A 27,877-nucleotide genomic window follows, 5' to 3' on the forward strand; every position below is an offset into this window, starting at 1 on the left:
CTGTTGGCTGTTGCGAACAATCCTCGGAAGAAACCAGTTTCAACCCGATAAGGAAGGCTGCGGTCAAACGGCCAGTTGTGAAGCGATTTAAAATGAGGTATGTGACAATGGAAGGTACCCCAAGAGAATTGTGGGGAGGGTTGTGAGTCTCACTCAGAGGGAAGAATAGAAATGGTGTAGGTATTTGAGCAATATGCACAAAGCGAGGGAGAAGCTTTTCAGAGGATGGAGTCATAGAGCGGGCAAGCTTCTGGCGATAGGAGACGCCCATGGGCAGGTCACGAAAATGTCGACGCAGACTAGACCGAAAGAACAAGTTGAGTGTCTTGGGCGACGCCGTAAGCTCGGCATCTCTCAGCAACTTCGAGACCAAGTTCCTTCATCCTCTCGGCTCCTTTTCCAGGAATAGGTCGCCGGCTCAGTTGTTCTTTGGCAGCTTTACGACAGTGCTGACGCCAGTACTTCTCCTTGCGTTTCTGGCGCTTCTGTTCAAGCCCCTCGACAATGTCGATAGGTCCACGTGTGTGGAGCTCGCGTGGGCGCGAGCGCTCAAGCTCAGGAGATTCAGACAAGACGGCAATGCTGTGCCACGGACGTGACTGCTCGAGGCGAGTGAAGAAAGGGTTGGGCGTACGTGGAAGAGACTTGGTGCGTGCCAAGTGAGGACGCTGAACCAAGTGACTGATGTTGAGCCCTTGGGGAGAAGACGATTCGAGGACAGGCATCTCATCGGAGGAGTCTGTACGCTTGCAAGGCGATGGCGATTTGGCACGGCAGGCACGGGATCGTGGCGGAGGAGACTTGAGGCGCTTGGGAGATGTTCGACCCGCACGACGAGGTGGAGGGGACATCATCCGCTTCGGCGAGTGTCGGGGCGAAGGTTTGCGAGAGGAATCCTCTGTGCGCCCACGAGAAGGCTCGAGCACGAAGAGATCATATTCGCCATGCGAGACGTCTTCCAGATCCTCGTCGTCATCGTCATCTTCAGGATCGCTCGTGGGAAAGCTGGGGTCGATGTCCTGAGGAATCAAGATCTGTTTTGAAAGTCGTCTTTGCTCCAAGCAGGACTTGTACGCAGCCTCCATTGGGCGATCCTCGTCAAGGGTACCACAGACAAAGTCAGTGCCATCTGGTAGGGTTGGAGTCCCAGGTCGCATGATTTTACGCGCCTTGGACGTACGATGGCTGGTCTTTCGGACAGGGGCAGGCAACCACTTCGGATGATGATTGTCAGTCAATGAGTCGATAGACGTGTTCGAGGCACGACGTTCCATAGTCGGAGGGAAACAATCAAGAGGCTGGCTGCTGATCTCGGGCATGATGGCTGATGGTGCCCAAAATTGATACTCCGAGCCACCATCATCGCTGTCATCAGAGTCGGCGAACCCTGCCTCATTATCAGATTCGTTCCCGTCGTCGTCAAAATAGTGCACAGTCGAGTCGTCATCGGCCAGTGCTTCGGTGTCTTCTCCGTCGTCGTCGTCATCATCATCCTCTTCATCTTCATCTTCGTCATCCTCGTCCTCGTCATCCTCATCATCCTCTTCGTCTAGGGCCTCCTGCTCAGCCTCTTGTCCGAGCTGGCGGATTGCAATCTCCTTCTTCATACAATCGTTGAGGGTAATCTTCTGGGGAGGATAGTCGGTTGACTTGGTCACCCACTCATCGTCCTCTTCGACCGAGCTGGCAAACTCATGGAACCGGGTAGCTTCAGACTCTTCAAACTTACCCAGCCCTCTTGGAGTCACAGCCTGAGGATGCATCGTGGTGACGGCCTTGTTCTCCTTTTCAGGCTGTCGGTCGATCTGAGGTTGAGGCTTCTGCTCCGGAGCAGGCTTACGAGCGACGGGGGCAGGAGAACCACGGCAGCGGGGTCGGAATGAAAGCTTCTGAGTCTGCGATCGCTCACGGGCAGGCGAGGACTTGTACTCGGCGCAGGCGAAGGTGAGAGTGGTCTTCCGCTTCGGAGGCTCGGGTGTCTCCTGATTTGACTGGGACGGTATGTTGGTTGGCGAGGTCGACTTTTGCGGATGGGTAGTCTTGCCTTGGCGACCGCAGGCGAAACTGATGCATCGCTTGCGACCCAGATTGGCTTCAACGGTGGGTTCGTCGCCACTGGCGATGGTGATCCTGGTGCTAGTATTTCTCTTGCCATTCATAGGTGCGGTGTTTCCCATCATCTGCGGTGGCAAGGGCGGGCTTGGGGTATTAGACAGGGACGGGCTGGTCAAGCCACCATCGCTGGTGAGCTCCGCGGTTGATATTCCACTGATGTTGCTGTGAGGGTAAGAACGATAGGTGTAGGCGGATTCATGGAAGGTTGAGTATCGCTCCGTAGGGGAGGTTTCCGGGCTACTCTTGAGGGCGCGAGTGAGAAGCGATGTGGCTTCCTTAGGATGCGACATCGATGGCTGCACGGTGGCTGATTGATTGTTATAATTCGGGGATGCGTCGGCCGGCATGGGACGCGGTTCAGGCGGTTCATCCATATCTTCGACCAAATCCGCATCGCCGTGCGCAGGCATCGAGGGATTGGGCGCCACCAGCATCTTGATCAAGTTGTGAAACGAAAAGGGAGTATCCCCACGGGGTTGTGCCATTTGAAAATTGGGTCAAGTCCAACTTGGGAAATTCTGAATCGAAAGTTGACAGTCGTGGCGAGAATGGAAGATGATGATCCAATGTCAAAAAGTCAACCGTTAGTTCAGCGGCAATGCTCTCTCGATACTGATGGAATTGACCAGTATCGAACAACCCAGAGGGCAGAGCTAGAGTCCCCAAGAAGGACAACGGCTATGATATGGAAGGGATCATCTTCAAATCAGGACCAAGTTGCACAATCAAGGAGAATGGGGCCAGTCGCCAAGAGCGATAATTGTCTCTCAGAATAGCCACTTCACTCGAACCGCCACACGAGAGCCTCTCTGCCTTCAGTGCCAAGCCTTCCAACAGGGACAGGGCCTCTGAGATGCAGTAGAGGTGTGCCGTTGGGAGACAAGAGGGCAGCGGCGATGACTCGAACGAGACGATGTTATATGGAGTGGAGAGGGAGAATTTGTAAAAGAGGATGAGGAGCAGGATGAGAGAAAGAGGGTATAGATACAGTGGTACTAGTAGTAGGTCGCCCTCGAAGTACTACTAGTCACGGACGTAGCTGGTCATCAGAGGGGCATTTTGGTGGGAGGCCTGTCAAGGACGGTAATCAATTACTGGACAAATGGACATTGCCAAACCTGAGTGAAACGGTATATAACGGCCCTGGTGGAGTGTTCCAGTACCTGAGTCCATTATGGGTGACATGGGACATTTGAAAGTTCCTCCCTGACGGTGGCCGTCATGGCTATCCGGGATAAACCATACAGTGACCATACCGGGCGCATCGGCTTGGCCGCATCAGGACTGGTCCCACGCAAAAATGGACCCGGGAGGACTAAATGAGGGAAAGAAAAATCTTTTCTCAAGCCAGAATTTTCCGATTAATTTCTTTTTTCCCCATTGATTTCACACACTTTCTCATTTTTTCCGGAGCCCCACTCGGAAATACAGTTAGTAACTTAGTAGTACTACTACTGAGTCAGGGAGTACACCCATTCGCAACCCCATCCTCTTCTCTGTGAGATTAGCACTAGTCCTATTCAGGAGGCCCTGCAATGCACTTCTCATGCACGCCCCCACACCCCATCCACTGGCTTGAATTAGCAGTGACTTGCTGCACCATGCAGGGATAGTCTGCATCTCGCGAGTTGTGGATTCTCTATGGGGGAAAATGAACGGTTCCTGCGCCCTACAAATTTCATCTGAGGCTTGGGTATGTATTTGGCTGATGCTCTGGGAGGATGTAGTGATGTACTGTCTGCCAGGCCCAGTTCCAACAACATGCTTTGTCTTTGATTCGGATCTACGCTAACCGGGCGCTCTCCTGAATACCTTTGTTTCGGTGGGTGAACGGTCTTGAACTTGTATCCGTCGATAAACTCTAGACGAATAATTGAATCGTCGTGAGTAGCCGGTTTATTATTGCAGTGCCATGCCGGGTTTGTGCCATTCGAGGGGATCTAAGTTTCATTTACTAATTCTTACCATGATTCAAACGGGTCGGGTGGAGCGATGTGTTAATAAACCGTCGCTTTGCAGTGGTATGGAGCAGCCTGAGGCACATAAGCCACTGGACTAACCTCCTTCGGTGCGATGATCGTGTGTGTGAATGGGGAATTGCTGCCGCTGGACTATGAGGCATTTACTGCGCCGTGCGAACCCGGCTATGCCCTTTCCAGGCACAATATTGGCTCTAAGTTCCCTCACCCACAAAAAATAGCAGGGCTCGGTTGGAAAATACGATCAATTTCCTCAGGTAAAAAGACATTGATTCCCATGACCGACAAAATCTGGTAATATCGTATAAATACCCTCATAATACATAATCACATACAGTATAGTATGTAGACCGGTGATTCAGGAACTAGCACCCTGGACTTTTCGAGTAATGATTGAATCTTCGGTACCGCTTTGAGCAGATGCCAGACCGAACATCGAGAATTAACATCTGGAAAGTGGAAACACGTAGTTGCTGAACACTTCACCATGGGAACATTCTGTGATCCCGAGGGATCTCTACAGAATAACATTGCACGGTAGATGCCACGATCGATCAGGATTGTTGTCCCGCATTCCAACGACCACGTTGTTCGCACTGAAATCACCGTCCGCGAGGAATGTCCCTTTTGTCCAGAGGTGGGACACCCAGCCATGAGAATTCCGCAGGAGAATTTCTTCGTAGGGGTTTGGCATCTGGCAAAGCCACGAGGGACGGCCGTACCCGTACCGTCATCCGACGTCACTTCAATCCACCACGGTGCCGATCTGCGGTATTGTTCCGTAATCATCCCGTCCTGGGCAGGCTGGGCTCGGTAAGCTGCCCCCAAAACGGATAGGGTGTTCTGTACCTGAACTCTTCTGGCAAGTTGCAACATCGCCAGTTTTCCTGGTTGACGACGTGAGACCTGACTGCCAGTCTGCCAGACTGGCAGTGCGAGAGAGATGGTGGATCGTCAACCCTAGCCCTCTGGATGCAGTGGAACTGTTCCACACCGACCACCTCACCAAGCACCGAGTTCACCGGGCTTTTCTCCACCGCAAAAGTCATCTTTATTTCAATGTTCAGGTTTTGGTGCAGTCATCAGACTCAGAGGGCCTGTACGAAGAGTAAGAGGTACTTGCCTATGAGAAAGGTACATCCTCATCATCAAGTCCTTCCGAGACCTTACTGCGCCTAAGATACCATCCCTGATGCTTTCTGGCAACTCGATGGGCACGATAGAATTTCTTATGCATTGGTATAAACTTAAATCACGTAAACCCAGGACGGGGGATCGGATTGGAGCCGTGACTGTAAACGCGCTCTGCGCGCTTCGAGCTGCAACGCGACGTACATAGTGGACAACCTAAGGACACCCTAGTTTACGTATTCCATGCGGTCATCGATGCAGGGTCGACGCGAAGATAGTGTTACTGCCAAAGACTCAAAGGATGTGCCATAATAGGTACCATAGATGCTGTCCTTGTAGCAACCGTCATACCCTAATCAAGCGTAAGGTCGCTCTTACTCACTTTGGCACTGCGTGCCGCGTGGTGATGATGACTTGTACTGTAGAGTGTAGACTTGTCATGAGATTGATACCGTCTTCCTGCCCGAAGCGGATACCCTCTGACGTAAGTTACACCCGGTGGCCCGTCTCCTCGCGGTGAATGACAATTTGAAGCACGAGGTCAAAAATGGGGATGGCTTGGTCGGTGAGGTCGTTTCTCTCGAGACGAGATAAACCAGATAATTCTTTCCCAACTTGCGAGGCCCGGATCGGGTGTTCGGTGTGATTTTGCGCTGTGACCGACTCGAGACAGACGATGCGAAACAGGAGGTGAGATTTAAAACGTACTGTACTCCTGATCTAAGATACATAAAGTAGCCCTTCCATTGAGTCCAACTAGTACTCAACCAAGCTGATAGATGATAATACACGTCCTATTGAGCGCAAAGTCAACCGTGGCATATTCCATTGTAAATGTCCACCCGAGTAGCAATGCCTGTACAACCAACAATTGCAGAAAATCTACGGAAGATTCTCCTGTGTTCGGAACCTAACTGGTCGTCCAATATCAAAAGTGAGTATGTGTTCCCTCGTCCGAACGACACGGATATGATCACTTAGATACAAGCGGCTTCGAGTTTGATGAGTTTCAGCACAACAGTGGTCCAGGATCAACCTTGAACACCATGATCGTCCCGGTCATGCACTTCATTTCTTGGCGTTCTTCTTTCTGTTCTGTGCAGCACGACCAGATCAAGACTTGAAGTCAACAAAAACAGGTACACGTCCGGGCGTTGGCCCCCAATCGATCTGCGAAGATCGTCGATGCATCTTGATCTATATTGATAATACCGAATGATCCGAGTTCATCGGGACACATGGCAGGTAGCCTTGCAAGTACCGTATAGACTTAGACTATGAAGTATAGAGAATACCGTTAAACACTGTTACACACTCGGATATGTGGTTCCCTATCTTGCATTCCAGTTTGGCAAATGCAAAACCATGCCAAGCATGGCGGCAACTACTCTTACTGTGATCTCTTGAACCTCATTCCTCATTTCAGCCCAATGGACGGCAGATGAGCGGCTTGTATTCTTCTTCAATCAACGAGTTCACATCAGCTATTGGCTCCTGCGGGCAGCATTCAGGTGATCGAGCACTCTCCCCCAAAGTGCGTCGTCATCCACCACGGCCAAGTCTTCGCGACGCCTCGTGCCGTGCAGAGATCGCGAAACGAACAGGTTCAATGTGATCCTGGCTGATCCACCCGCCGGTCGCGTCGCGGGGTCAAGATCTAAAGTTGCCCCGTTTTTCAATCCTTTTGGAGGCATTGTGGGCTCCAAATCAACCACGGCATCCCTAGCCGGACAACAGGCATTCCTGATCGGATCACGCCCTGTTTGCCGGAGGGTTGTGGTTGTCCATAACACGCGGCGCAGGTGGAGCGGATGTGAGCTTGGATCTAATGACTACTGCCTTGTTCTCTTTTTCTTTTTTTCTTTTTTCACCGTCTCTTGGTCTCTCGGGTATCGTCTCAACACAAGGTCGACGAGCCAGGCAAACGCTGGATCATGGCGCCCAAGTTGAGTCACTCGGCGCCTCGCTCAGAGAATTGGATCACTCGACTGCCCACCAATCGTCAGATCTCACAACGAGATGACCGGCCGATGAGGGACACGCCCACTGGGGCGCCGAAGGAGCGGTCAGCCGCCGGGCGGACTGCGCTCGTATGTATTTGCAACGAGGAAGTGATTCTGTCAATTGGGCAGCTAGCACGGAGGAAATCACATGCAAACCGAATAGGAAGTATGGGAGGATGATTACGTTGACGGACACGAAGCTGAAGCATGTGGCATGAGATGAAGAACCCAAGAACGACATATGATGTGGACTTGGTCAACAATAATGTGGCGCTCGATCTTGGTTCCTTGCAAGCTTCGAATGCACCAAGCGTGAACTAAATGAAACTCACTGGTACATAGTGCATACAGATCATCAATTGGACTCGATCAAAAGTGCCACAGCCGGGTTTCCATGCCCATTTCCATCGAGTCGAACACATTTTGAGCATGATGTTAGCCTTAGCTTCCTTGACAAGCTTCGCGAATCCCAAGGGGTTCACCCCCACACGCCGTCCCTGTTCGGCGTCATGAACAGGCATGATCCTTGTGTGCAGTGCGCACCGTATACCATGAGTGGCCCTTGACAGATCTTGTCCGTGAGCCGAAAGGCACGAGCAAGCCCTCGGTCGCGTTCAGAATGCTGGTGAAGCTTGTCATCGTGTACACGGGCCGTGCAGGCGATCATCTGCGCGATCCGTGAGCACTGCGCGCAGTGGGCATGTCGTGAGTGGCTGCGTTGAATGGACTGGATGGGTACCAGAAGGATACTCCTCTCTGTGGGTAATGGGGGCTTTCGAGATAGGTAGATTTTGGTATCGAATATCGAGTAGTTCAGGTTGCACCAGAAGTGAGATGTGAATGTGGCGGTGGACAAGAGAGCTTCTCCAATGAAGGGAAGGTACCACCAATTGAAAGCTCCATGCGATCTCTACGCAAGACGCTGGAAACTCATGTGAGAAAACACAATGACAAGCGAATTTCGGAGGAGAGCTGGCCGGCACAGGTCGCGTGCCTCGTCTCATTCGGATCAAACGGACATGCGTCTGAGGAGGCGTTCTATACCTTCTCTACAAGTTTACACTGCCCGCGAAGCCATCCACCGGCCAACGACCCTGAGATCCCGCGGCAGCTCACACTTTCATCAACGTCTACCCCTGCGTGCAGAGAGAAACACGACAATCATGTCGAAAATTTACCGAATACATCTAGCAGGCGGTAGAACATTGATCGTCTTTTCCTAACTATAATGCTGCTCGCTGGATGTACAATACCTCTATGACTCGGCGAAACTCAAGCCGGGCAGAGTGATCGAACTTGAGCCATTCGATCGTGGTCTCTACATCGAGTGCTCACATAAACGTACATACTCTAGATGACGGCCAACTTCCACGGTAGCCGTGGGCGACCCTCCACCATGATCACCATACCCTACGCCTTCAGCCTTCCAAGGTCTCAGCCCTCAGACCCCCGACTCTCTCAGCCCCCAGCCCCAACTGGGACGGAGGGAGTCCGGGAGCGCCATACGCGGTGAAAGTGGCAAGTGCCCCGAGTTTGGCATATCCTGCGCATACCATGACAGGAGGGGGCCGTAGGAAAAAAACAAAGCAGTAAATATTAAATACTAAATACTATACATATGGTAAGTACATATGTTAGTCGCCATCCCGCACTACTTGTTAAGGCAGTGTTATGACATCCCCGAATGACTGTGGCCGCCACCACACCACTTTGGTGTCGATCTAAATGGGCAAAGTTTGATGGCAAAACACAAACCCTCCTGTCATATTTGGATCCGAGTCTGATACGGCCCTTTTGCAAATTGGGTGGAATAATAATCAGCACATTCCTGCTGGGATCCTCCGAGGGTTGCATCATGATACATGATGGATTCCGTCTCATTTGGCGATTCAGTACGGCACTACAACCACCCATCACTATCATTATTTCACTGCGGACTCACTGCCTCGATTAATTCCCGATCAAATCCTGCTACGGTGCAACAACATATAGTCAATTCGGTCGTAGTCACAGTCACTTTCTGATCTTTACGAAATGACCGTCCAGGGTGTGACGTCCATCGAGCGGCCAAGAGACTGTCTCCAAACCAAGACGGCTTAAAGCGGGCCAGCTTTGCGCGCGTGGCACCAGACAAGGCAGTTTAAAAACTGGAGTTGCTTCGGTTCTCTCGGTGCAGCGGGATAGACTCTTTGGGAAGAGATGCTCGATGATCGCAGATGGGGGGGGGGGGATCTTTAAAGCCCCCCTGGTTTGATTGCGTTTGCTGCCCACGAAATGGTCGAATATATCCTCAGAATGAGCGGACGACAATTAATGTGGCTGACTAGCTGAGAAGGTCCCTCTACCTTAGTCCGGAACCCCGGTGGGCCAAGAGATAGTATACGAGTGCTACCTTTGATACACCCATTTTCTTATTCGACAATGGGAAGAACAAGAGGATTTAACGGTGAACTGTGAATGAGATGGTGAATATGCAGTACATGACCCCATGCTTGGTTGATCTACCGTACTGACTGCTAGCACTCTACAATGCGTATTGGTAGAAACAGTCAAGATACTACACACTGACACAGTGCACACTGCACACCACACACGTAGTATGGCGACTGTCAGTCTAGCTCATCTCAAAATGGTGATTGTACGTTCCCACAAATTTTGCATGACTACATTCAACAATCGACAGGGACATCGATCCCCTTGACCGGAGCACCACTGGGGTAAGTGGAGACTGGAGAATGTCCGTGGGCTGTCGTGGACTCGCAGGATGAAGTGCATCCAACTAGTGTGAAAGGGACCGGCACGAATCGGGTGGAAGAAGAACACCCTCGCGATGGGCATTTCCTACCGACTCAGTAACGACTAGCGCCCGAGAATGCACAGCGCAACTGCACACGGACGCACGAGCAAAAGTTCGGGGTAACAAAAGGACACGGGAGCTGGCAATCGTGAGCGATCCGAGTGCTGGCTTGGTCTTTACGTCAGGTTGTGTTGCAGCCCTGGTGATGTCTGTTGACAACTTGACACTACTACTACTACTACTACTACTACTACTACTACTACTACTACTACTACTACTACTACTACTACTACTACTACTACTACTACTACTACTACTTCTACTACTACTGTCACAAGGACTCCGGACGGACTCGGGTGTATTTAGCTTCTGACCTCTCTAGCGCTACTGACGCGAGATGGAAGTACTCCTCACTCTCAACAACAACCATCAAATCCCGATGGGGAACCCCCCCCCCCCCCCCCCCCCCAAGATTAGCTTTTGGAATCTCTCCCTCTCTGGTTGATAACGGGGTTGCTTCGCATATCCGTGTCTCCTTGCACGATCCTCCCAAAGAGGTAGTCAAGTCACGGCCGCTGCGGACGTGTAGAGGATGGAAAGCCATTTTGGGTTTCGAGCGGCTATCCCGCTAGGAGAGAGAGACGGACGGGTGGGACAACCCCCCCCCCCCTCTTTGTGACGTTGTCGAAGCGATATCGGGTGAGTTCTCAGTTGATTCTCTCTGGAATGGCAAGCAGGAAAGACAAGATTTTGTGTTCTCTATTCACGTCCACATTACATCTGCGGGAAGTTTAAACGCCGGTGGAAGTTCTCCAGTCTCGTCCTTGTTGATGCAGGCGGGCGTGCAGAGGTCGATATCTTCTATTGTTCTTCCGACTGTTGATTTACCGGTTGGTAGCAGCGCATACACAACCTATTATACCAATGTTTTGTTCCCTGGTTGTCCCTTGGTTGTCTCTTTAATTGGCAGATATCAGACAATCCATTGTCTTTGTATGCTAACCCAAGATATTAAACACGGCGCCGAACAATCAATGTCAAGAGGCTACGGAGATCCACCACGTGAAATGTCTGATCACAAAACAATGCGTGTGCGTCACTCACTTGATTAAAGGCCTTGACACGTGCCAATCTATCCCAGCTGACTACCGGTCCAATATCATAGACAAGCTTCTTTGAAAAGTCCCTGATTCTTAGCTTCTGCCCATCATCAACGTCCGGTCCTCAGATGGGAATTAGATCGAAAGTGATCTCCCCCGGCTACAGCAAGTCCTGGCGTGGACAAGCAAAGATTTGTCAAATGCCCTTGATACTCAATAGTCGATACTCCAGAACACCTCAGTCACCAATTCAATCACCACCTCGGACTCCCGGATATGGGTGACTGCACTTGCCCGCTGTCAACATTCCATCGAGAATAGGCTTGGCAGTCCTTACTGCGAGATCCTCATTCTGCCAAGCCTGTTCATACGCGACCGCAACAATCCTCGCGACCAGGCAGTGAGAATTGTGCAGTATCATCAGTACATTCTATACTGTGGCAGGTTGCCAGCAGAACAAGTGCAACATACAAGCAACCCACTCGGATACACGAGCGACGGTGGCCATCGTCATGGACAAGGGAAACAAAACAATGTGAAAAGATCATCGAGACATACAGCACAGCGGTGATGCAATGCCACTTCATCGTCTCGTGTGCGAGAAGACGTGTTCGAATACAGTATGCATCTCGGCCCATCCCTGCCGTACAGTGAGAGATCAAGAGCGAGAGCGAGAGCGAGCGAGCAAGAAAGTCCATTACTACTGCTCCTCAATGGCGGACAAACAGGTATACTGCAGTGACTGCCCTGAGTCACTGACTAAAGTCATACTGCCAACCTTGACATTCCCTATCCCCTCCTATTTCCAGCCCCTGATGAGACCCCCACAATAAGGAAGCAAATATAGAGATGAGGATTCGGACAAGCAAGGCGTCTTCAGCCCGCCAAGAATTCGAGCAGGACTATTGGCAATGGACGATGCCAAGGGCGATCACGTCGATCCTTGCGCTTCCGAACCGTGCAGGAAAGGGAGGTTCTTGGCGCTCTGTTGAGGACTGAGGAGTGCGAGCATGACCGGACAGACACATTCAGTACTCGATGGTCGATACTACTGAGAGTAGTCGACTGTACAAAGACGCTGTCCTGAGGTTGTACAGCGCTACGGAGTACAGTACGAAATATGTGAAACGACTGCCAAGACCCTGCATCGGCCCAGAATGCACATTCATCAAGGGCGCACTGCGGACTGAGCGGTTTCAATTCGAATCAGGCAATCGTGATACAGTATCGTACAGTTTACTCGACATACATACAGTACGTACCACGTACTGTAGTCCTGTGCGTACAGACAGTATGCACAAATGGTAAGGTATTAACACTCTGTCAAACCCAATGCTGCATTCTGACTACAGACCAAAGTTAGACCGACATCATGGTAGCTTTGGGGATAAATTAGGCAGCACAAGCAAAGGCAAACAATCGCCCAAAGCTTTGGCCCTACAACAGACTACCGTCATCGAGTGGGAGTCGGACCGATTCGGTCGTGGGACGCGTAACTCGGTACATGGAAGGCCTTCGGGGCTGAGTGCATACATACACCCGGGTTGCAGCCTCATCTTGGGATTGTGCTGTTTTCTCGGTGGCCTGAAGATAATGATATGGCTGCCCATTTTGTTGCAGTCTGCGCCACAGCCAGGCAATAGGCAACGACATCGTAGTGCTGCTACTGTGAACACCCGCTTGGGTCTGGGTATGGCCACGGCAAGTTGTAGCGAGGGCCGAGTAGCCCGAGTTTATTGAGGAGCCGGCGCGGTGCCGGGTAGTACTGAATGGAATGAAAGACCTCCTGATGCCATCATTATCCTAGTTCTCTATGGCCGTACGCGTTGCGCCCGATGCCGTCTCTTGGCAGTCACACGACCGAGAACACCAAGTATCAGATGCCAAATACAAAGAAAGACGTTCACCCGAGAGATCAACTCGTTGCGTCTGCTGGTGAGAATGACGAGATGAAGGTCATGAAATTGTTTGAGCCACTGGACGGGGGAATTTTGTATTATACAAAAGACGATGGACAAAAAGAGACATGCGCTTTCAGATGACAAGCCATTTCTCTGTGATGTCCTTGGCTGTAGACACGTCGCCTCCAAGAGCATATAGGCATTGTAGAGCATATGCAGCCTCCCGTGAAAAGTCCTCGACGAAGCCTTGACCGTGACGGGCCGATGACTCTTCCACACCGATCATCTGGATATCATCGTCATTGTCCATGTCTGTACTTCTCTGTGATGTTTCCTGCTGAATCTGTTCACCCAACTGAAGTACTCGTTGGTAACCTTCAATAGCCAAATGGGACAGATTGAGGCCATGCCAGACGCGCGCAAAATTGAACTCGACCTCCTGGAGTTCTTGCAGCGCAGCACCGTGCTTTCCACGCACACGGCGATATTCGTGTAAAAATGACAGGCCTTGCATAATAAGGTAGTGACGGTTCTCGCACTGCCGCTTATGCGAATGATGAATGTAGCATAACGCAATGGAAAGTAGCACCACAGGGTTCTGGTCATCCAGAGCGTAGGCACGGAAAAAGTAGTTCAGAGCGGGATAGAAACTGTTTCCGGAGTACAGGATGTGCCCATATAAAACCAGCAGCGCAATGTCAAGTTCATAGGCCGGAACGCTGTTCCCATCCTCGTCCTTCGTAGACAGAGCTGCGCGTTCTCTCCAAACAGATTGTCGTGGCGGCTTAGGTTTACCATCCGCGTCCGGTAGAGTAAAGTCCATGGCCTTGATCTGCCGGAGCATGAATTTCATACTTGGAGAAGAGTTGAACAATGATTTTCGCGGGTTGCCCGCGAGGTGACTGAGCATGGAGAACAATCGATATGTGTCCGTGACGAACTGATATTCCTTTACGAACCATCGAGCTTCGAGTGCGAGGGCTTCTTCATCCTGAGCACGAAGTGCACATGCTGGAGATTGTTAGATTTGCTCGAACGTGTTGAAGCCCGGCGAGTACAATGAAGAGACTTACTGAACCAGCAGACATGGATCATTCGGGATTTTCGCTTGTCATGGAACCACACACTGGCAGTCGCGGCGCCCTCAAGAGCTTCGTAAGCATCCATCGGTTCTCCTTGTTCAGTGACACGGAGGGCATATTGAAGAAACAAATCCAGCCAGACATCAAAGGAAATGCCGTGATACTCTGTCGGAATTGCTCCTTGCAGTAGCTCGTCTTCCTCAAGCTCAGCTAAGCGTTCACTGTTAGTTAAGCCCTCATTCAAGCCGCATCCTTGGCAAAGGTCTTAATTACCTCTCGACTTTTGAAGACGTCCCGCTATTTCCTCCATCTCGTCCAAGAAGGCGTTCTCCTTTGACCCATTGTTTCTTCGCGATGCTTGGCTCGCGTAACCTGAAAATTCAGTTGTGCGCGCCATCGGATAGAAGATCCGATTGGAACGGAACTCGCGCACCAAGGCATCCGCAATATCCAGCCAGTCTTCAATTGCGTCGAGGTTCCCCGCTCTGACTTTGGGCTCCAGCTGCTGCAGCATAGCGTAGAGGAACTTGATGTCATCAGAGCGACTGCCTCTTGCAGGACCTGTGGACGGCTCAGTCTCGGCCTGCGCCATGGGCTTAGGTGCAAGTGGTCTGAGAGCAGCAGGATCAGATCGTCTGAATTCAGCAGCCAGCTGTTCCAGCCGCGCATCTTTTCTCCTCCTTCGAGTTCTGGTCTCTTGTCGACTAAGCAGAACGGCCTCGTTCACATACTTGTAAGCCTGGTCGGGCATTCCTAAACTATCGTAGAGCTTGGCAAGTTGCGCGCGGGACTCGATATTGCTCGAATCGTGGTCCGCAACAGTAAGATAGCAGCTTTCGGCATCCTCGATCTTTCCCAACTGCATGCAACAATCGGCCATGGCCAGGAAAAAGCCCACATCTGCGTATCCTGATGTTTGTTGAATAGGTGCATAGAAGCGGAGCGCCTCTTCAAGTAATCCGCGCTCTTTCAGAGCATCTGCGACCTCTCTGAAGAGATCACCATAGTCGTATATGCGAGCTCCTTCAGAGATGTCATCTGGGTTCAGGTACTCTAAGTGTTGCTGACGGATGATATTTGTTAGTTGACGTGAATATATGGCAGCTCACCTAACACCAAACCCCGTACGTAGTAACTCACCATCGCTTCGCCGTAATTCTTGTCGCCCATCTTGAGTCTGAATATGCCCATCTTCACGCGTAGTTCCAGTGGCAGTCCGAGTCCGTAGCTGTCTCGTGGCCAGTGGCCGGGCACGTAACCGTCGGTTTTGATACGACGCGGGGAGTCTTGAGAGTCCCATTCTCGGTCATCATCCTCAAAGTCAACCCACATAATGTCATCTTTCCGACCAAGTATCCATCTGGAGAGATTCTTAAGATGATGAAGCCCCTCTCTTGGCCGGTTGACATATCCAAAGAGTTCGGCGTAAATGTTGATATCAGACCACGAGAAGTCTCGAACCCGATCCGGATCCAGTGTCAGGAAATGTTCCACGCTTCTGGACCAGTAAACAAGTGCCCGATTAACGTCGTTGAGATCGATGAAGATCTCGGCGATGTATCGCAGGGCTCGTGTGCTGTAGGGCTTTTCGTGCAAAATCCGCTCGTATTCGGCGGCAGCTCTGCCATTGTGACCGAGTTCCCGGTACAGGGCTGCTCTTTGAAAACGCACGTTGTAATTGCCAGGTTGAATTTCAACGATACGACTGTAGCAGTAGATGACGTCCTTCAACACGGCCCCCCGACTTTCACCTGCACGGTCCAGCAAAAGACGTGCTACCTTCATCCAAACGGTCGGATCCTTCGGTCGAGTATGCGCACCATTCCAAAGCGCCTGCAGAGCGCGCATATTGTCACCTTTCGCCAGCCAGATTTCCGACAAGAGCGAGTGGGCAGGGAACATTTCGGGGTTGATTTGAATCGCCTGATTCACATACTCGTGGGCCCGATCATAATCGCCATCAATGAAAGCCGAGGTCGCCTCTGAATGGAAGATCTTGAACTCTGGCCCCGGATCCAGTGCCTTACGCGGTCCTCGTTTGACACCTTTCCTGCCGCGAGCGCCATAGCGACCTGAGAAGCGACCTCCACCCCGTCGGCGATGGCGGGCCGCGACAGAGTCATCGGACCCTTCATCTTCAGACTTAAAATCTTCGTCGCTGTCAGTAACAAGTCAGCATTTACCGACACTATCTTTCGCAAAGAAAACCACAAGCTGCGCTCACTCCATCGCCATGAAGAATTCATACCTGTCACTTGCACTATCTGATTGCTCATACTCGAGGTCATCATCGTCCATCCCATGGACGTAGCTCTGATGGGCTACTTGCCCATCGTCAGACTCTTCGCCAGTACCATAGGAAAAGGCATTCACTTGCCCAGGGTCCTCGAATTGCATCTGTGCGAAGGAGTCTCCATACAATTGAGGATCAATTGCCGGCACATGATGAGTAGCTTGAGAGGGTGCAATCTCGTCTTCTCGCCACGGATACTGTATGGACTCGTCGATATCCGGGTATGAGTATATTGGCTCCGCGGGAGACGAATAATCTACAGGAGATGGTTCTGCCATAATCATGAGGCTTGGCCGGCAAGGCAGACCATGCGAGCCTCAGTAAATAGCAGGCGTTCCTTTCTCTTCTCGTTGAGTGGACAGGCAGGGAGCGCCCTGTCAGAGGAGTAAGGTGACTTGAAACCTCGATTCACGGTGAATTGGGGTGTTTCGAGATTGTAGAGCCACTTCCCAAATTGTCAATGATGAGCCACGCGCATGCAAAACTAGGCAGTCTGAGCCCAGCATGAGCCCGGCCTGGACCGTGCGAGTCGAGCGTGTGGGCACCAAGTCTCACTCTTGTTCACCTCGCCTCGATGGTCGTTTCAGCCTCCCATTCAGGCACAGCTGGAACCGAGCTGGCCCTGCTTATTCATACACAGCAGGACTCAGTCGCGGCGAGTCGGCTAACTTGACAAGAACCAGCGGATGGATCTCAGTCGGGTGAACTAAGATAGTGAGAATCAAAGAAGAAAATGATAAGCACAGATTGACCACTTTCACGCACTCCGATGGGAAATGCGGATTCTGCTGTACCTCAACAAGCTGGCCAGAGAAGGTCTCCAGCTGCAGTAGTTTTTGAGTGTCTTTTCATCATTCTCTAGTGAGGTTCACGCCGAGTGCACTCCCGGAGCTCGCGTTCCAGAACCCCGTGACTCTGAAACCACCGAAAAAAAAAAAGCCTCTGTTGCCTTATCCCGCCCATCCCTGATCCAACCCGACCCAACCCAAACCTCCTCTCTCAACTTCTCGATTCTCTCCTCTCTTCACTCCTCCACCCTCACCTCCCCCTCCCCCTCCCCCCCCCTTCTTCTCCCGCCAACTGATCCTTTCCTTTTCTCTTTGCTTTTGGAGACAGCTCTGGCTTGCTGTGTTTGACACACTATTGCCTCCTGCTCCTTGACTTTCCTTCGTTCCAGTCCACTTGAACGCCCAAATCCCCCCCCCCCCCCCACCTAATAATCGGGAGCCATCTACTTTTGGCTTTGTCCTCCACTCAAAAAAATCGAAGTGCAGCCCACTGGCCTGGTCTGTGCTCACTTCGACTGTGGTCGCCGCCAACATTCGCGTGATCCTACACGTCTGATTTTGTTGAAGGACGCGGTTGATTTCTTAGTACGCAAACTCAGCAGGCGCTGCCGGTGTTTTGCAGTAATCATACCCAAAATCACGAAACATTCTCCAGTCCTCCTGGGGCAATCGGTGTTTCTTCGCAGCTCACACACTTGTTCCACTGTCATCTGTGAGCCATGGCCAATCATATGATTGGCAACCGCAACAGCACTCCAGAGGCTGCTCCGAATGCCTCGCTGCGTCCTCCATCGTCAGCCCGCAATCTCGGATCACACCAGCTGCGAGCCTCTGCGGATATGTCTGGGTTCCCCTCGCCACTCTCCTCGCGGAGCCTGCGCCCGGCCTCGGAAGTGTTTTTCAATCAGCAGACGCAAGGGCAGAACTCCGCAGAGGAGGCGTTGGATCGCGCTGCTCAGCAGTGGCTCGCTGATATCGATCAGTATCAGACTACATTGGAGGAGATGGCTGCTGCTACCCTTGACCAGGATTTCAAGGACGAACTGAGCGCTATCGAGCAATGGTTCCGTGTGCTGAGTGAGGCCGAACGAACGGCGGCTCTGTACGCATTGCTGCAACAGACCACCCAGGTGCAGATCCGATTCTTCATCCAGGTTCTGCAGCAAATGTCTCAAGGCCATCCTATGTCCGGACTTTTGTCTCCAGCGAACTTTGGTGAAAAAGGTCAGTCTATTGAGTATCTTGAATTTTGCCAGGCACCTCTCTCTCATGAGGCAAACTGACACCTTTCGCTCTCGACAGATGCCATGTCTAGCCGCTTGAACGACGCGATGTCGAAACTCAACATGGACAGCACCTCACGAAGCTCCATGGGCCGGCCCCCACCCTCCCCAGGCGCGAAACGTAACTCTGGCTTGGATTCCAGTACCATCAACGCCATGTTCCCTGATGCTGCGGCGGCTATCGCGAAAAAGAAGGCGGAGTTCACGCAGCAGACGGGCAATGCCCCCCTTCAAACCGGAACAGTGCTGTGTACGGAGATCGCACTTCCTTCGTTGCTCCCACCATTTCCGCTCCTGACAACAACTCGGACAACTTGGGACAGCCCCCAGCGTCTCCGTGGGGCCAGCGTGGCGGCCTCTCAGCAGATGCTCAGCCTCCTATCGCACGGCCCAAGTCTTCCTCCGGTCACCAGCCCATGGGACAGTTCAGCCAGTCAGGCATGCGTTCTCCGATGCCCCAGACTGCCACCGTGCCCGCACCGGAGATCGAGCCTCCACTGCTTTCGCCGTACAATGTGGGAAACCACAGCTGGGCTTCGATGACTAACACACCCATGACAGCGACCTTTGGACATCAGGTCAATGGACCTAACAACCAAGCTGACATGGTCGCCAACGCCACTGCGATGAAGCTTGCCGCCTTGTCTACTGTCAACAACCGCATAGCATTGGATGATGCTCGCAAGTATCGTCGAGCTCGCTCGAATGATGGCCAGGGCAAAAATGCGTCCAATAATCCGACCATTGCTCAGAGCTTGCATAGCCCTGGCCTACACGGCTCAATGACCAGTCATATGTTGGGTGCTCAACAGCTCGCGGCGTTGCAAGCCCAGCAGCAAGCTGCTCTCGCTGGACGACGGTCGCGGCCCACCTCTCCCGGGATTGCCATGCAGGGCGGCGGTGGTCTCGGTGCGATGAGCTTCACCTCCCCGCAGAACAACGGCTTCTTGGCTGCCTATGACCCGAACAACCCTCTCATGGGAAATGCCCTGGGTTCTCTGGGCATCAATCAGTTCGGACTCGGCGGCGAAGGCTATCTCTCTGACCATTCGGAAGTGACCCGTGGTCGGTCGCCACGTGGTCGTCGTGGTAGCTCGAAGCCGCCAGAGGATCCCACCGACCCTACCCTTCTGAAGGATATCCCCAGCTGGCTGCGATCCCTTCGGCTGCACAAGTACACGGACAACCTCAAGGATCTGAAGTGGACCGAACTAGTTGAACTCGACGACAAGGCCCTGGAGGAGCGTGGAGTCAACGCACTGGGTGCGCGAAACAAGATGCTCAAGGTGAGTTTGCCTTTACGATTCTAACAACGGACGCACGCTCATTTCTTGGCCATGTTTTTGCTAATATTCTCGTCTCATGATAGGTCTTTGATCAAGTTCGTGAAGCTCGTGCCGATGGCAAGCTTGACAATATGTCATAAGTCTATGCCTTGGTGATTCTCATTGGAAGCATTAGATGGGACTAGGTCTGCGATCGTTGTCCCCCTTCTGCTTGCCTGCTTTCCGCATCTTTCCTGCCACAGCGGTTGTATGTGATTGGCATTTTCTCCGGCATTGAAATCGTGTGTCTTGTTCTTGGATGTCTTTTTTTTTTTTTTTCTTTTTTTCACTTTACTCTTATGATCTTTCCCGTCTCTACTTTTCTTTGGTTTCGAACTGTTTCTCTTCTTTCCCCTTCTCTTCCTTTCCCCTTCAGTCACTTCATTCCCATCAGTGATCTTTTTGTTTACCCTAATGCGATGGAGATGGAACTTGGCATGTTTTACACGCAGTAATGTATTCAAGAAACGGTCTCATGAGGAAGGAAACAGTTCTGGGCTTCAAAATATTGTCCAAAAATGGCTGGGGATGATCGTAGATACACACATGACAATTCCTTACATTTCCCCCCTCTCACGTGCGTCAAATAAATAGCGGACTTGGTCTGGATATCTGTACTTGGTTAGTTGCTACTACGCAGAAGCAAGTAATTTACTCCAAAATTCCTGCCGAGGACGGTTTGCATTGCGAATGAAGCAATCCATAATTTCGGATCAACTCCAGCCCCGGTTCCAACCAACCTACAGTACCTCGTACTCGTAGTACCGACCATGTGGCCCGTGCGCCAGATAGCAACCCGGCGGATTTGGGGAAACTCCGAAGCGTCGACTTGCTCAGCACCGTTCAGCCCCTCTTGCTCTCCACGCATGTCTTTTATGGGTTCGTTCAGCGCATTTCTGAACCACGTGCGCGCCTGACTTTAAATACCATTTCATCCAGCGTCATCATTTCAACGAGTCAACAACGAGCGACTCGCAATCAAGTCGCCCCCTGAGGTCCAGCCTCTCCACGAAGCATTGGGCGATTGAAAGCAGTGTATTCTTTTGGATCGTTTACTTGTCTGAATAGACAAAGTCCGAAGTGACTGCAGCTCACTCAAGCAACGTCTCTCGATCTGGTATTCAAATCGCTGCAACAATGGCACCGACAAAGGCAGAGCTCTCGCTGCTCATCAACCCTCTTGTCCCCGAGGCTGTGCAGCACAATAACCGTGTATGTACTCTCGTCCCGCACAATTCACACATATCCAAAAAGACATGCGACCTCCACCAATGCTTCCGACCTCAAAAAAGGCAACAACTAATCTCAATTTAGGTCCTATCATCCCTCCACTCCCTCACAGCCTTCCTCCTCGGTCTCTCCGCAGGCATCCTAGCTCTGCAATCCACCACCGGCTTCGCATTCTACTTTGCCGGAACCGTGCTTGTCTCGGCCCTGTTCCACGTGGTCATACTCAAGCGCTCCTCGGGCGCCGGTGCTGGCGCCTATTTCCCCGGGAGTAGCGGCGGCGAGATCGAAGGGCAAGTCCGTATGGAGGGCAGCGCGGTACGCTTGGAAAAGGGCGGGAAGAAGGGGGGGTTATATCTTGCGGAAGGGCGGCTGGAGAGATGTCTGGTTGGGCGGTGGTGTGTTGAGTGAGGCGTTGAGTGGGTTTGTCTTGGGTTGGGCTGGTGTAGGTGGTGTTTTGAGGTAGATGGCGAGCTCTCTTTCTCTCTCGGTGTATTTTTGACAGACAAAAGGCACGTGAATATGAGAAGGAGGAATGAGGGAGCCCATGTTCTTCGTGCTTGTTCGTTTCTTGTACGGGATCTTGTTTTCTTCGACTTTCCTGGTACTCTTTGCGACTGCTGTTTGGGCATTTCCGCTTTTGCATCCACGTTTTGTGTAAACAAGGTGTATGCAGGTGGTGACGCATTGTACATACTCTGTTCCGATCTACCGTGAACCCAAAATGAAGCTTCAAGTGCGACTTCACGAAGGACATCTGATCACAATTTAGACCAGGACGCCCCCCCCCCCCCCCCCCAAATCAACGCAAGAAGAAAATGGCCCCTACTTGACGGATTGAGGATAAGTCACTCCCGGTTGACAGAATCATATGGATACGCTCATGACATTCACATCACTGATAGAGTCATAGCAGAGTGCTGTGTCTTTCAGCCTTGAACCGTTCTCAGCCGCGTACGATGCTTCTTCTTTTTCTCCTCTGACTTCCCCTCCGCTTAACCCAGACCATGAGAAGAGATCTCAGCTCGCGAGCGCTACTGGACCCAATTCCCGCAGATATAGGAAGGACTCATGTGCAAATACACACCATCTGGATCGGACTACGGCGCACGCTGTATTCCATGTAGTTTTCAAAATGCCAATGCTGTATATAGTCTATACTCTTTACTACTGAGTCAGTAGTACTGACGGCTGGACCAGTAGGATCTGAACAACACACTTACACGTTTCCATGTGATCTGCAACAAGGCCCCCTGTGTTCCAACCTAAGGTTGAACCGATCTATACTTCACCTGCTGGAAGTTCGAGGTCCTGTAAGCCTGACCCTTCCACCCTTCCTACCAAAGTAGACCCTGGTGCTCGGAAGAGTTCGAGCTTCCTGCAGCTCGAACTTCTATTAACTACCAGGTCGGGTTAGGTTCGGACATGGCATCCACCTATCCTATAGAACTAGAGAGGTCTGTGGCAGAACCGTCTCCCGGCCTGGATACGGAGTAATCCAGGCTCGAGACGTATGGGTTGCGTCCATGGATTGATAGTTCCCTGTCTTCGGTAAGTGATCCCATTGGAAAGTGTTGTGATAAGGAGACTTGGAGGGACTGGAAATGGACCGGACTCGACCTTATGAGGGCGGTGGAATGGCGTGGCGCACTGATTGTCTGGGTCTGGGAGGGTCAGCTTGGTGCACGTGTTGTGATGCCAGAACGAAGACTTCCAGATTGAATGTGAAAGGTTATCTGTTGTTTGAGGGAGGGTTCATGTCGAGATTGCTGGTGAAGACGGTGAAGACGGTTTACGTTGGGATGACACTGTTTGGAAAAGGGATTCGATAGGATGGGTTGAAGAGTCATGCATATTAATTTCACGCAATCTATCGAATTCAGGGGGTATTCCTAGCAAAAGTGTATGTGCAAGATATTAACAGAAATCGATGCATCAGGCGGTAAATACAAAACAAAATCAGTGGGAATCGAGTTGTACAACACTCCATGCATTCGCAACAGCTGAGCAGATACAGCGGGGGAAAGAAAAACAGAACCCAAATCATCCAACATTTGCCCATAAATCTTCAAACCCAAAATTCGCTCACAGACAGTAATCAACCATTACGCCATGTTGGAGATAAAAAGGGACGCCGAGACAAAGTCTGAGCGAAAAGAAAAAAGACCAAAAAAGACAAACAAAAGACAATACAATCATGGTTCAGACTCGCGGTATGGAACCATCCCGATCCAGAGGGCGTGCCGGCACATGCATGCTCGATGGCGACCGAGTCTCGGTGCATCGAGGAAGAAAAGAAAAACCAAAGATGACAATAAAGTACTCGAGATGACATGTTCAGACATGCGGAATCTCATTGGAAGAGTTGGCCACCGCACTCTGTAGAGCACTCGTGAGGTCAATGTGGAAGAACGGCCGGTTCATACCTTGCACGATGGCGACCTTGCGCCGATTGTTGTTGTAGGCCTTGCTGGACGTCAAATCACGCGACAATTTGTCATCGTGGACCGATTGAATGGGTGAGCTGTCTTGCGTGGACGAGGTCTCAATACCATGATTCTCCACCTCAGGCTGGTCCTTGTGACCAGCCTCCATATCCTTGGGGTATTGTGTCTCGCGCTGGTTGTTCATCATCTCTGCAAGAGCGGCGGCCGAGGAGCTGCCCTCAATCTCGGCGACACTGAAGATGGGCTTCCAGCGGTGGAACCCATTGCTCGACGTCGGAGTAGGGAAGCCAAAGCCGGCGGCGGACAGGGCACGTTTGGTCCAACGATTGTTGATGTGGGCAAAGTGCCATTGCACGGTACGGGGGGACGCATACATGTCCAGCTGATTCCGAACATCGATCAAGTTCTGAATCGAGGTCACGTCAACGTTATTGACCGATGCAAAGTCCAAAATGACCGCTTGTAACAGGGGGCGGGAATCTTCTTCATCAACCTGCTGGCCACGGCGGGGACCAGGGTCATTCCACGGACGGTCACCGGGATTGCGGAAAGCGGCAGGATTGGTGCGACGAGTGTGCTTGAAGATCGTCTGTACCAGGTAGTCGGTGTAGTGGTTGGCATTGGGGTAATTGAAGCCCTCGGAGAACCGATAGATGAAGATGCCGGGATGAGGTTGCTCGATCTCAATTTCGGGATTGGAGCCGTCGGCGTGGTTGACAGGCAGGAAGATGGATCGGTGAGCGTGATCTTCATCGTTTGACGAGGCCCGATTGGGTCCCAGGGAGCCATACTTGCCGTCACCATCGAGGAGATGGTCGCCAACGACCGAGTGAACCTTGACCTGGCCCAGGAACTGACCACGGGCCTTGGCCAGCCGGAACAGCAGCACCGCTAGTGAAATGATAATGGTGCAGTAGATACCAGTCTCAATGGACGAGAAGATGGTGACGAAGACGCCGATGAAAAAGATGATGACATCCAGTGGGGCGACCCGCCAGAATTGGTAGACTGTGTTGGGGGGAGTGATAAGATCGCCCACGGCGTGGATGATGACACCGGCGAGGGAGGCTTTGGGAATGTAGAAGAAGAGGGCGGGAAGGGCGTAGATGGCCAGGAGGACGACCGCGGCGGTGATCACACCAGCCAAGGGAGTCCGGACGCCGGCCTTGGACTTGATCGCAGTACGCGAGAACGAACCCGTCGCGGGGTAGGCACCAAGGAAGGGACCAAGCAGGTTACTGATACCGATGGCGACGAACTCCTGGGAAGGGTTGATGGTGTAATTGTTCACACGTCCGAAGGACTTGGAGATGGCAATGTGCTCGATCAGGAGCACGATGACCGCAGCCGGAAGCTGGCCTGCAAACGCACTGATCACCTTTGGATTCATCTTGGGGACGGCCGCATTCTGGAAGCCTCGGGGCACATGTCCCAACAGCCCAAATGCAGGATGATCCTGGCGGTGGATGTTCACCGCCGCACTGATCATGGTGTAAAACAAAATCACAAACACGGTTCGCAGAGTCGAGATGAAGAACCAGGTTTTCGCCCGATGGGGCTGCTTCTTCGCCGCATAGGTGCATGCAGATCGGATGATATACAGCATGGCGCAGGCAGTGATACCCATGGCTGCATCCAGGGTAGAGCTCGGGAGTGCCTTGAGCGTGTCGATGATGGTTTTATAGGTGGCGCCGCGGGTGTTGACTTGAGTGGTCTGGCCGAGCATGGTGGTGACTTGGCCTGCGCAGATGTTGATGGCCGAACCGGTCATGAAAGCCGAGATGGCAGGCAAGGGGATAAAGTCCACGATGAAGCCCAGCCTGATGAGACCGAGGAAGCAAACGATGCCACCTAGAATCACGGCCAAGGTCGACGCCACCTCATGGGGAGGTACCTCGGGAAGCTTCTCTGTCACATCAATCACGATCGTACCTGTGAGAGTAGACATGACGGCCACCGGCTGTCGTGAGATGAAGACGGTCAGCTATACTCAGACACACATGCCCGTCACTTCGAGCGTAAGAATGGGGTAGTGTACACACCCCAATGGTAATGTCCTTGGAAGTTGCAAAGAACCAGTAAAGTAACACACCCATAAAGGACGAGTAAAGACCGAATTGGACGGGCAAGTCCGCCAACTTGGCATAGGCCATACCTTGAGGCACGACGACCGCACCGACCGTAATTCCTGATAGAGACCATTATCAGCACGACCATCCCATGCGAGCCGGTAAGTTGTTCATTCCGTGGTTTTTTTTTTTTTTTGGCTACCTTGGAAACAGGCGGAGACAGAGATGGCAAGGACACGTACCAGCAACGAGATCACCGAGCAGCCATTGCACGTTGTAACGACCAATCCATTGTAAAAAGGGGAAGAGGTTGATGAAGTAATTCACGACCTGCTGTCCGGTGGGGGTGATTTCTTGAATCCATTCAATGGTCGTGGGCTCGGGTTCATTGTACGAGTAGGTGTCGACCGTGCCGACAGAAAAGGTCGACTCGCCACGAGTGACGGGGTCGCTGGATGCGCCCAAGGGGTCTCGGTAGGCGATTTTGATACCCAGCCCCTTGGCCAGAGTGTAGCCCAGTTTGCTGGCCGGGCCTTCCCCCGACATGGTGAGGGAGATATCGATCAGCTGACGTTGGATCTCGAGATCTTCAACAATCACCAACGAGGGTCTGTCAGCAAGGACGATCGACCGATTTCGATATGTGGAGTCGTCCGATGCAGTGTCAGGCTTCCTTCAATGCTAGGCCGCTCGTGCTCTCGTGGTCGCTAGAGGGTTGTAGAATAGATGAAGCAGGTCGATTTAGTGGCGATGTGACGACGTTTGAATATTGTCAATCCCAATTGCAATCGAGAAGCCACACACGATCACGAGCTGAACATGGCAACCAGGCCGTTCATGAAGCGAGAGCGAAAAGAAGAGGTAGAGGAGAAAGGAAAGCTCAATGGCGCGTCTAAAGTGAGTTCTGGCCCTCACCAACACCGGTGGAGGCGTTTGTGCGTGATTCGAAAGCCGATGGCGTAATATCTAAGCTCGCGGGACTTGTACTTGGCGGCGGAAGGTTCTGCACTCTTCTTTTTTCTTTTGATGCGAGCAAGCCGTTGGACGACTTCTGTGCAAAGATGCTGATGTTCTTTTCCTAGCCTGAGCCGAAGCAGACGATGGGCTATTGACAGGTTGACAAGACAGGAGGGACAATTGTAGTCAGTTGAAGAGTCCAAGGTTGGAGCTGGAGCGCTCAGGCGAGGTGGATTTCATTAAATCAGCCCAATATTCATCCGACGAGCGGCCATGGCCAGTTGAGAGGTGGAAACTGGGAGGGCGGAGACGACCCGTTTCCACAGACGGGATAGACCCAGATCTCCGACAGAATGATAATTCAATCAAATGAGAGACTGCGGCTGCAGAGTCCTGCTCATCCAGGGCCACCTGGGGGACCTGGCGATGACCAACTGCGAGACGTCTCAAGGAGTGCTGTCTGAGCAGGATGTGCCGGGGGGTGGGACCCATGGGCGGAGACCTCTGAGCCCTTTCTTCCTTGGTTGTTCCATTTGGGGAGCGTAGAGACCGTCGAGACCGTCGACGGGGGGGGGGGGGGCAGGGAGATGGGTAGAGCGAATGCCACCGATGCACGCGATGAAGGCATTGGATGGTGATGACGATGAAGCGTGGGGTCCAGCGTACTCCGTTCCACCCTGGGGAGGCGGAAAAGCTCATGGACCCGTCCCACCAGATGATCAGATACGGTAAGCATGTATGCATGATTGCATGCATCTTCTCTTTCTTTCTTTCTCTCTCTCTCTCTCTCTTTCCGCCTTATTCGGATCATTCTGGTTGGAATTCTTTAAAATTTGATGAGTCTGATGATGAATATAGTCAATTTGGTCTCGTCGAAGATCATTACAAGTATGATGATGCTGAATTGATCTCTATACCATGCAAGTCTAATTTACGCATTTATGTACATTGTACATACGACGACTGTAAAACGGTTCAGGGAGAAGAATTCCGCAGACAGTCCACTCCTGGCCCCGAGGCGAGTCTCACTCGTACAGCAAGCTTGACCACGACGACCCCCTGCGGTGGTCACGGTCGCCATCCTCCGAGTCAGATGGTGGACGTGTCGACGTATTCCCCCAAGAATTCTCTCGCTCTCGCTGCATCTGCCGCGGTCCGGGCGGAAATGAGCAGCAGCAGCAACGTGGAGCGGGAAGATCACACAATCCACGCCAAGAAGGTCCCAGAAGGTCGTTGCGTCGGGATGACGAATCAGGCCACGCAGCAGCCCCACTGAGGATCAGCAGGAGTGGGTCCACTGGTGCCAATCAGTGTGCTCCATGATGGTGAAATCTGCGGTGCAGATGATGAAAGAACCTTATTGCGCTTGGATCGAGAGCC

General features: G+C 52.0%; 6 protein-coding genes across 6 annotated transcripts; 3 read left to right on the top strand and 3 right to left on the bottom strand.

Annotated features, from left to right (window-relative positions):
- Window positions 1-299: 299 nt before the first annotated feature.
- Window positions 300-2,549, bottom strand: N7539_007681 (DUF2457 domain-containing protein; the record flags this gene model as incomplete). The annotated part of the gene is made up of 1 exon (XM_056937282.1): window positions 300-2,549. One exon carries the CDS (start codon window positions 2,547-2,549, stop codon window positions 300-302), a length of 2,250 nt encoding a protein of 749 aa, XP_056788081.1.
- A 10,610-nt stretch (window positions 2,550-13,159) lies between these two features.
- On the bottom strand, window positions 13,160-16,685 carry N7539_007682 (tetratricopeptide repeat protein; the record flags this gene model as incomplete). The annotated part of the gene is made up of 5 exons (XM_056937283.1): window positions 13,160-14,037; window positions 14,100-14,318; window positions 14,382-15,171; window positions 15,249-16,266; window positions 16,333-16,685. 5 exons carry the CDS (start codon window positions 16,683-16,685, stop codon window positions 13,160-13,162), a joined length of 3,258 nt encoding a protein of 1,085 aa, XP_056788082.1.
- A 1,223-nt stretch (window positions 16,686-17,908) lies between these two features.
- On the top strand, window positions 17,909-19,898 carry N7539_007683 (RNA-binding protein VTS1; the record flags this gene model as incomplete). The annotated part of the gene is made up of 4 exons (XM_056937284.1): window positions 17,909-18,413; window positions 18,492-18,672; window positions 18,717-19,758; window positions 19,842-19,898. 4 exons carry the CDS (start codon window positions 17,909-17,911, stop codon window positions 19,896-19,898), a joined length of 1,785 nt encoding a protein of 594 aa, XP_056788083.1.
- Window positions 19,899-20,934: 1,036 nt separating this feature from the next.
- On the top strand, window positions 20,935-21,435 carry N7539_007684 (EMC6 family protein; the record flags this gene model as incomplete). Its single annotated transcript, XM_056937285.1, has 2 exons — window positions 20,935-21,009; window positions 21,112-21,435. The coding sequence occupies 2 exons, from the start codon at window positions 20,935-20,937 to the stop codon at window positions 21,433-21,435; spliced, it is 399 nt and encodes a 132-aa protein (XP_056788084.1).
- A 1,926-nt stretch (window positions 21,436-23,361) lies between these two features.
- Window positions 23,362-26,086, bottom strand: N7539_007685 (SLC26/SulP family anion transporter; the record flags this gene model as incomplete). The annotated part of the gene is made up of 3 exons (XM_056937286.1): window positions 23,362-25,455; window positions 25,514-25,659; window positions 25,783-26,086. 3 exons carry the CDS (start codon window positions 26,084-26,086, stop codon window positions 23,362-23,364), a joined length of 2,544 nt encoding a protein of 847 aa, XP_056788085.1.
- A 1,029-nt stretch (window positions 26,087-27,115) lies between these two features.
- Window positions 27,116-27,773, top strand: N7539_007686 (uncharacterized protein; the record flags this gene model as incomplete). Its single annotated transcript, XM_056937287.1, has 2 exons — window positions 27,116-27,225; window positions 27,356-27,773. The coding sequence occupies 2 exons, from the start codon at window positions 27,116-27,118 to the stop codon at window positions 27,771-27,773; spliced, it is 528 nt and encodes a 175-aa protein (XP_056788086.1).
- Window positions 27,774-27,877: the final 104 nt, after the last annotated feature.

This window comes from Penicillium diatomitis (genome assembly GCF_028827545.1).
Source record: "Penicillium diatomitis strain IBT 30728 chromosome Unknown utg000010l_segment0_segment0, whole genome shotgun sequence".
In the NCBI taxonomy this organism is placed as follows: Eukaryota; Fungi; Ascomycota; class Eurotiomycetes; order Eurotiales; family Aspergillaceae; genus Penicillium; species Penicillium diatomitis.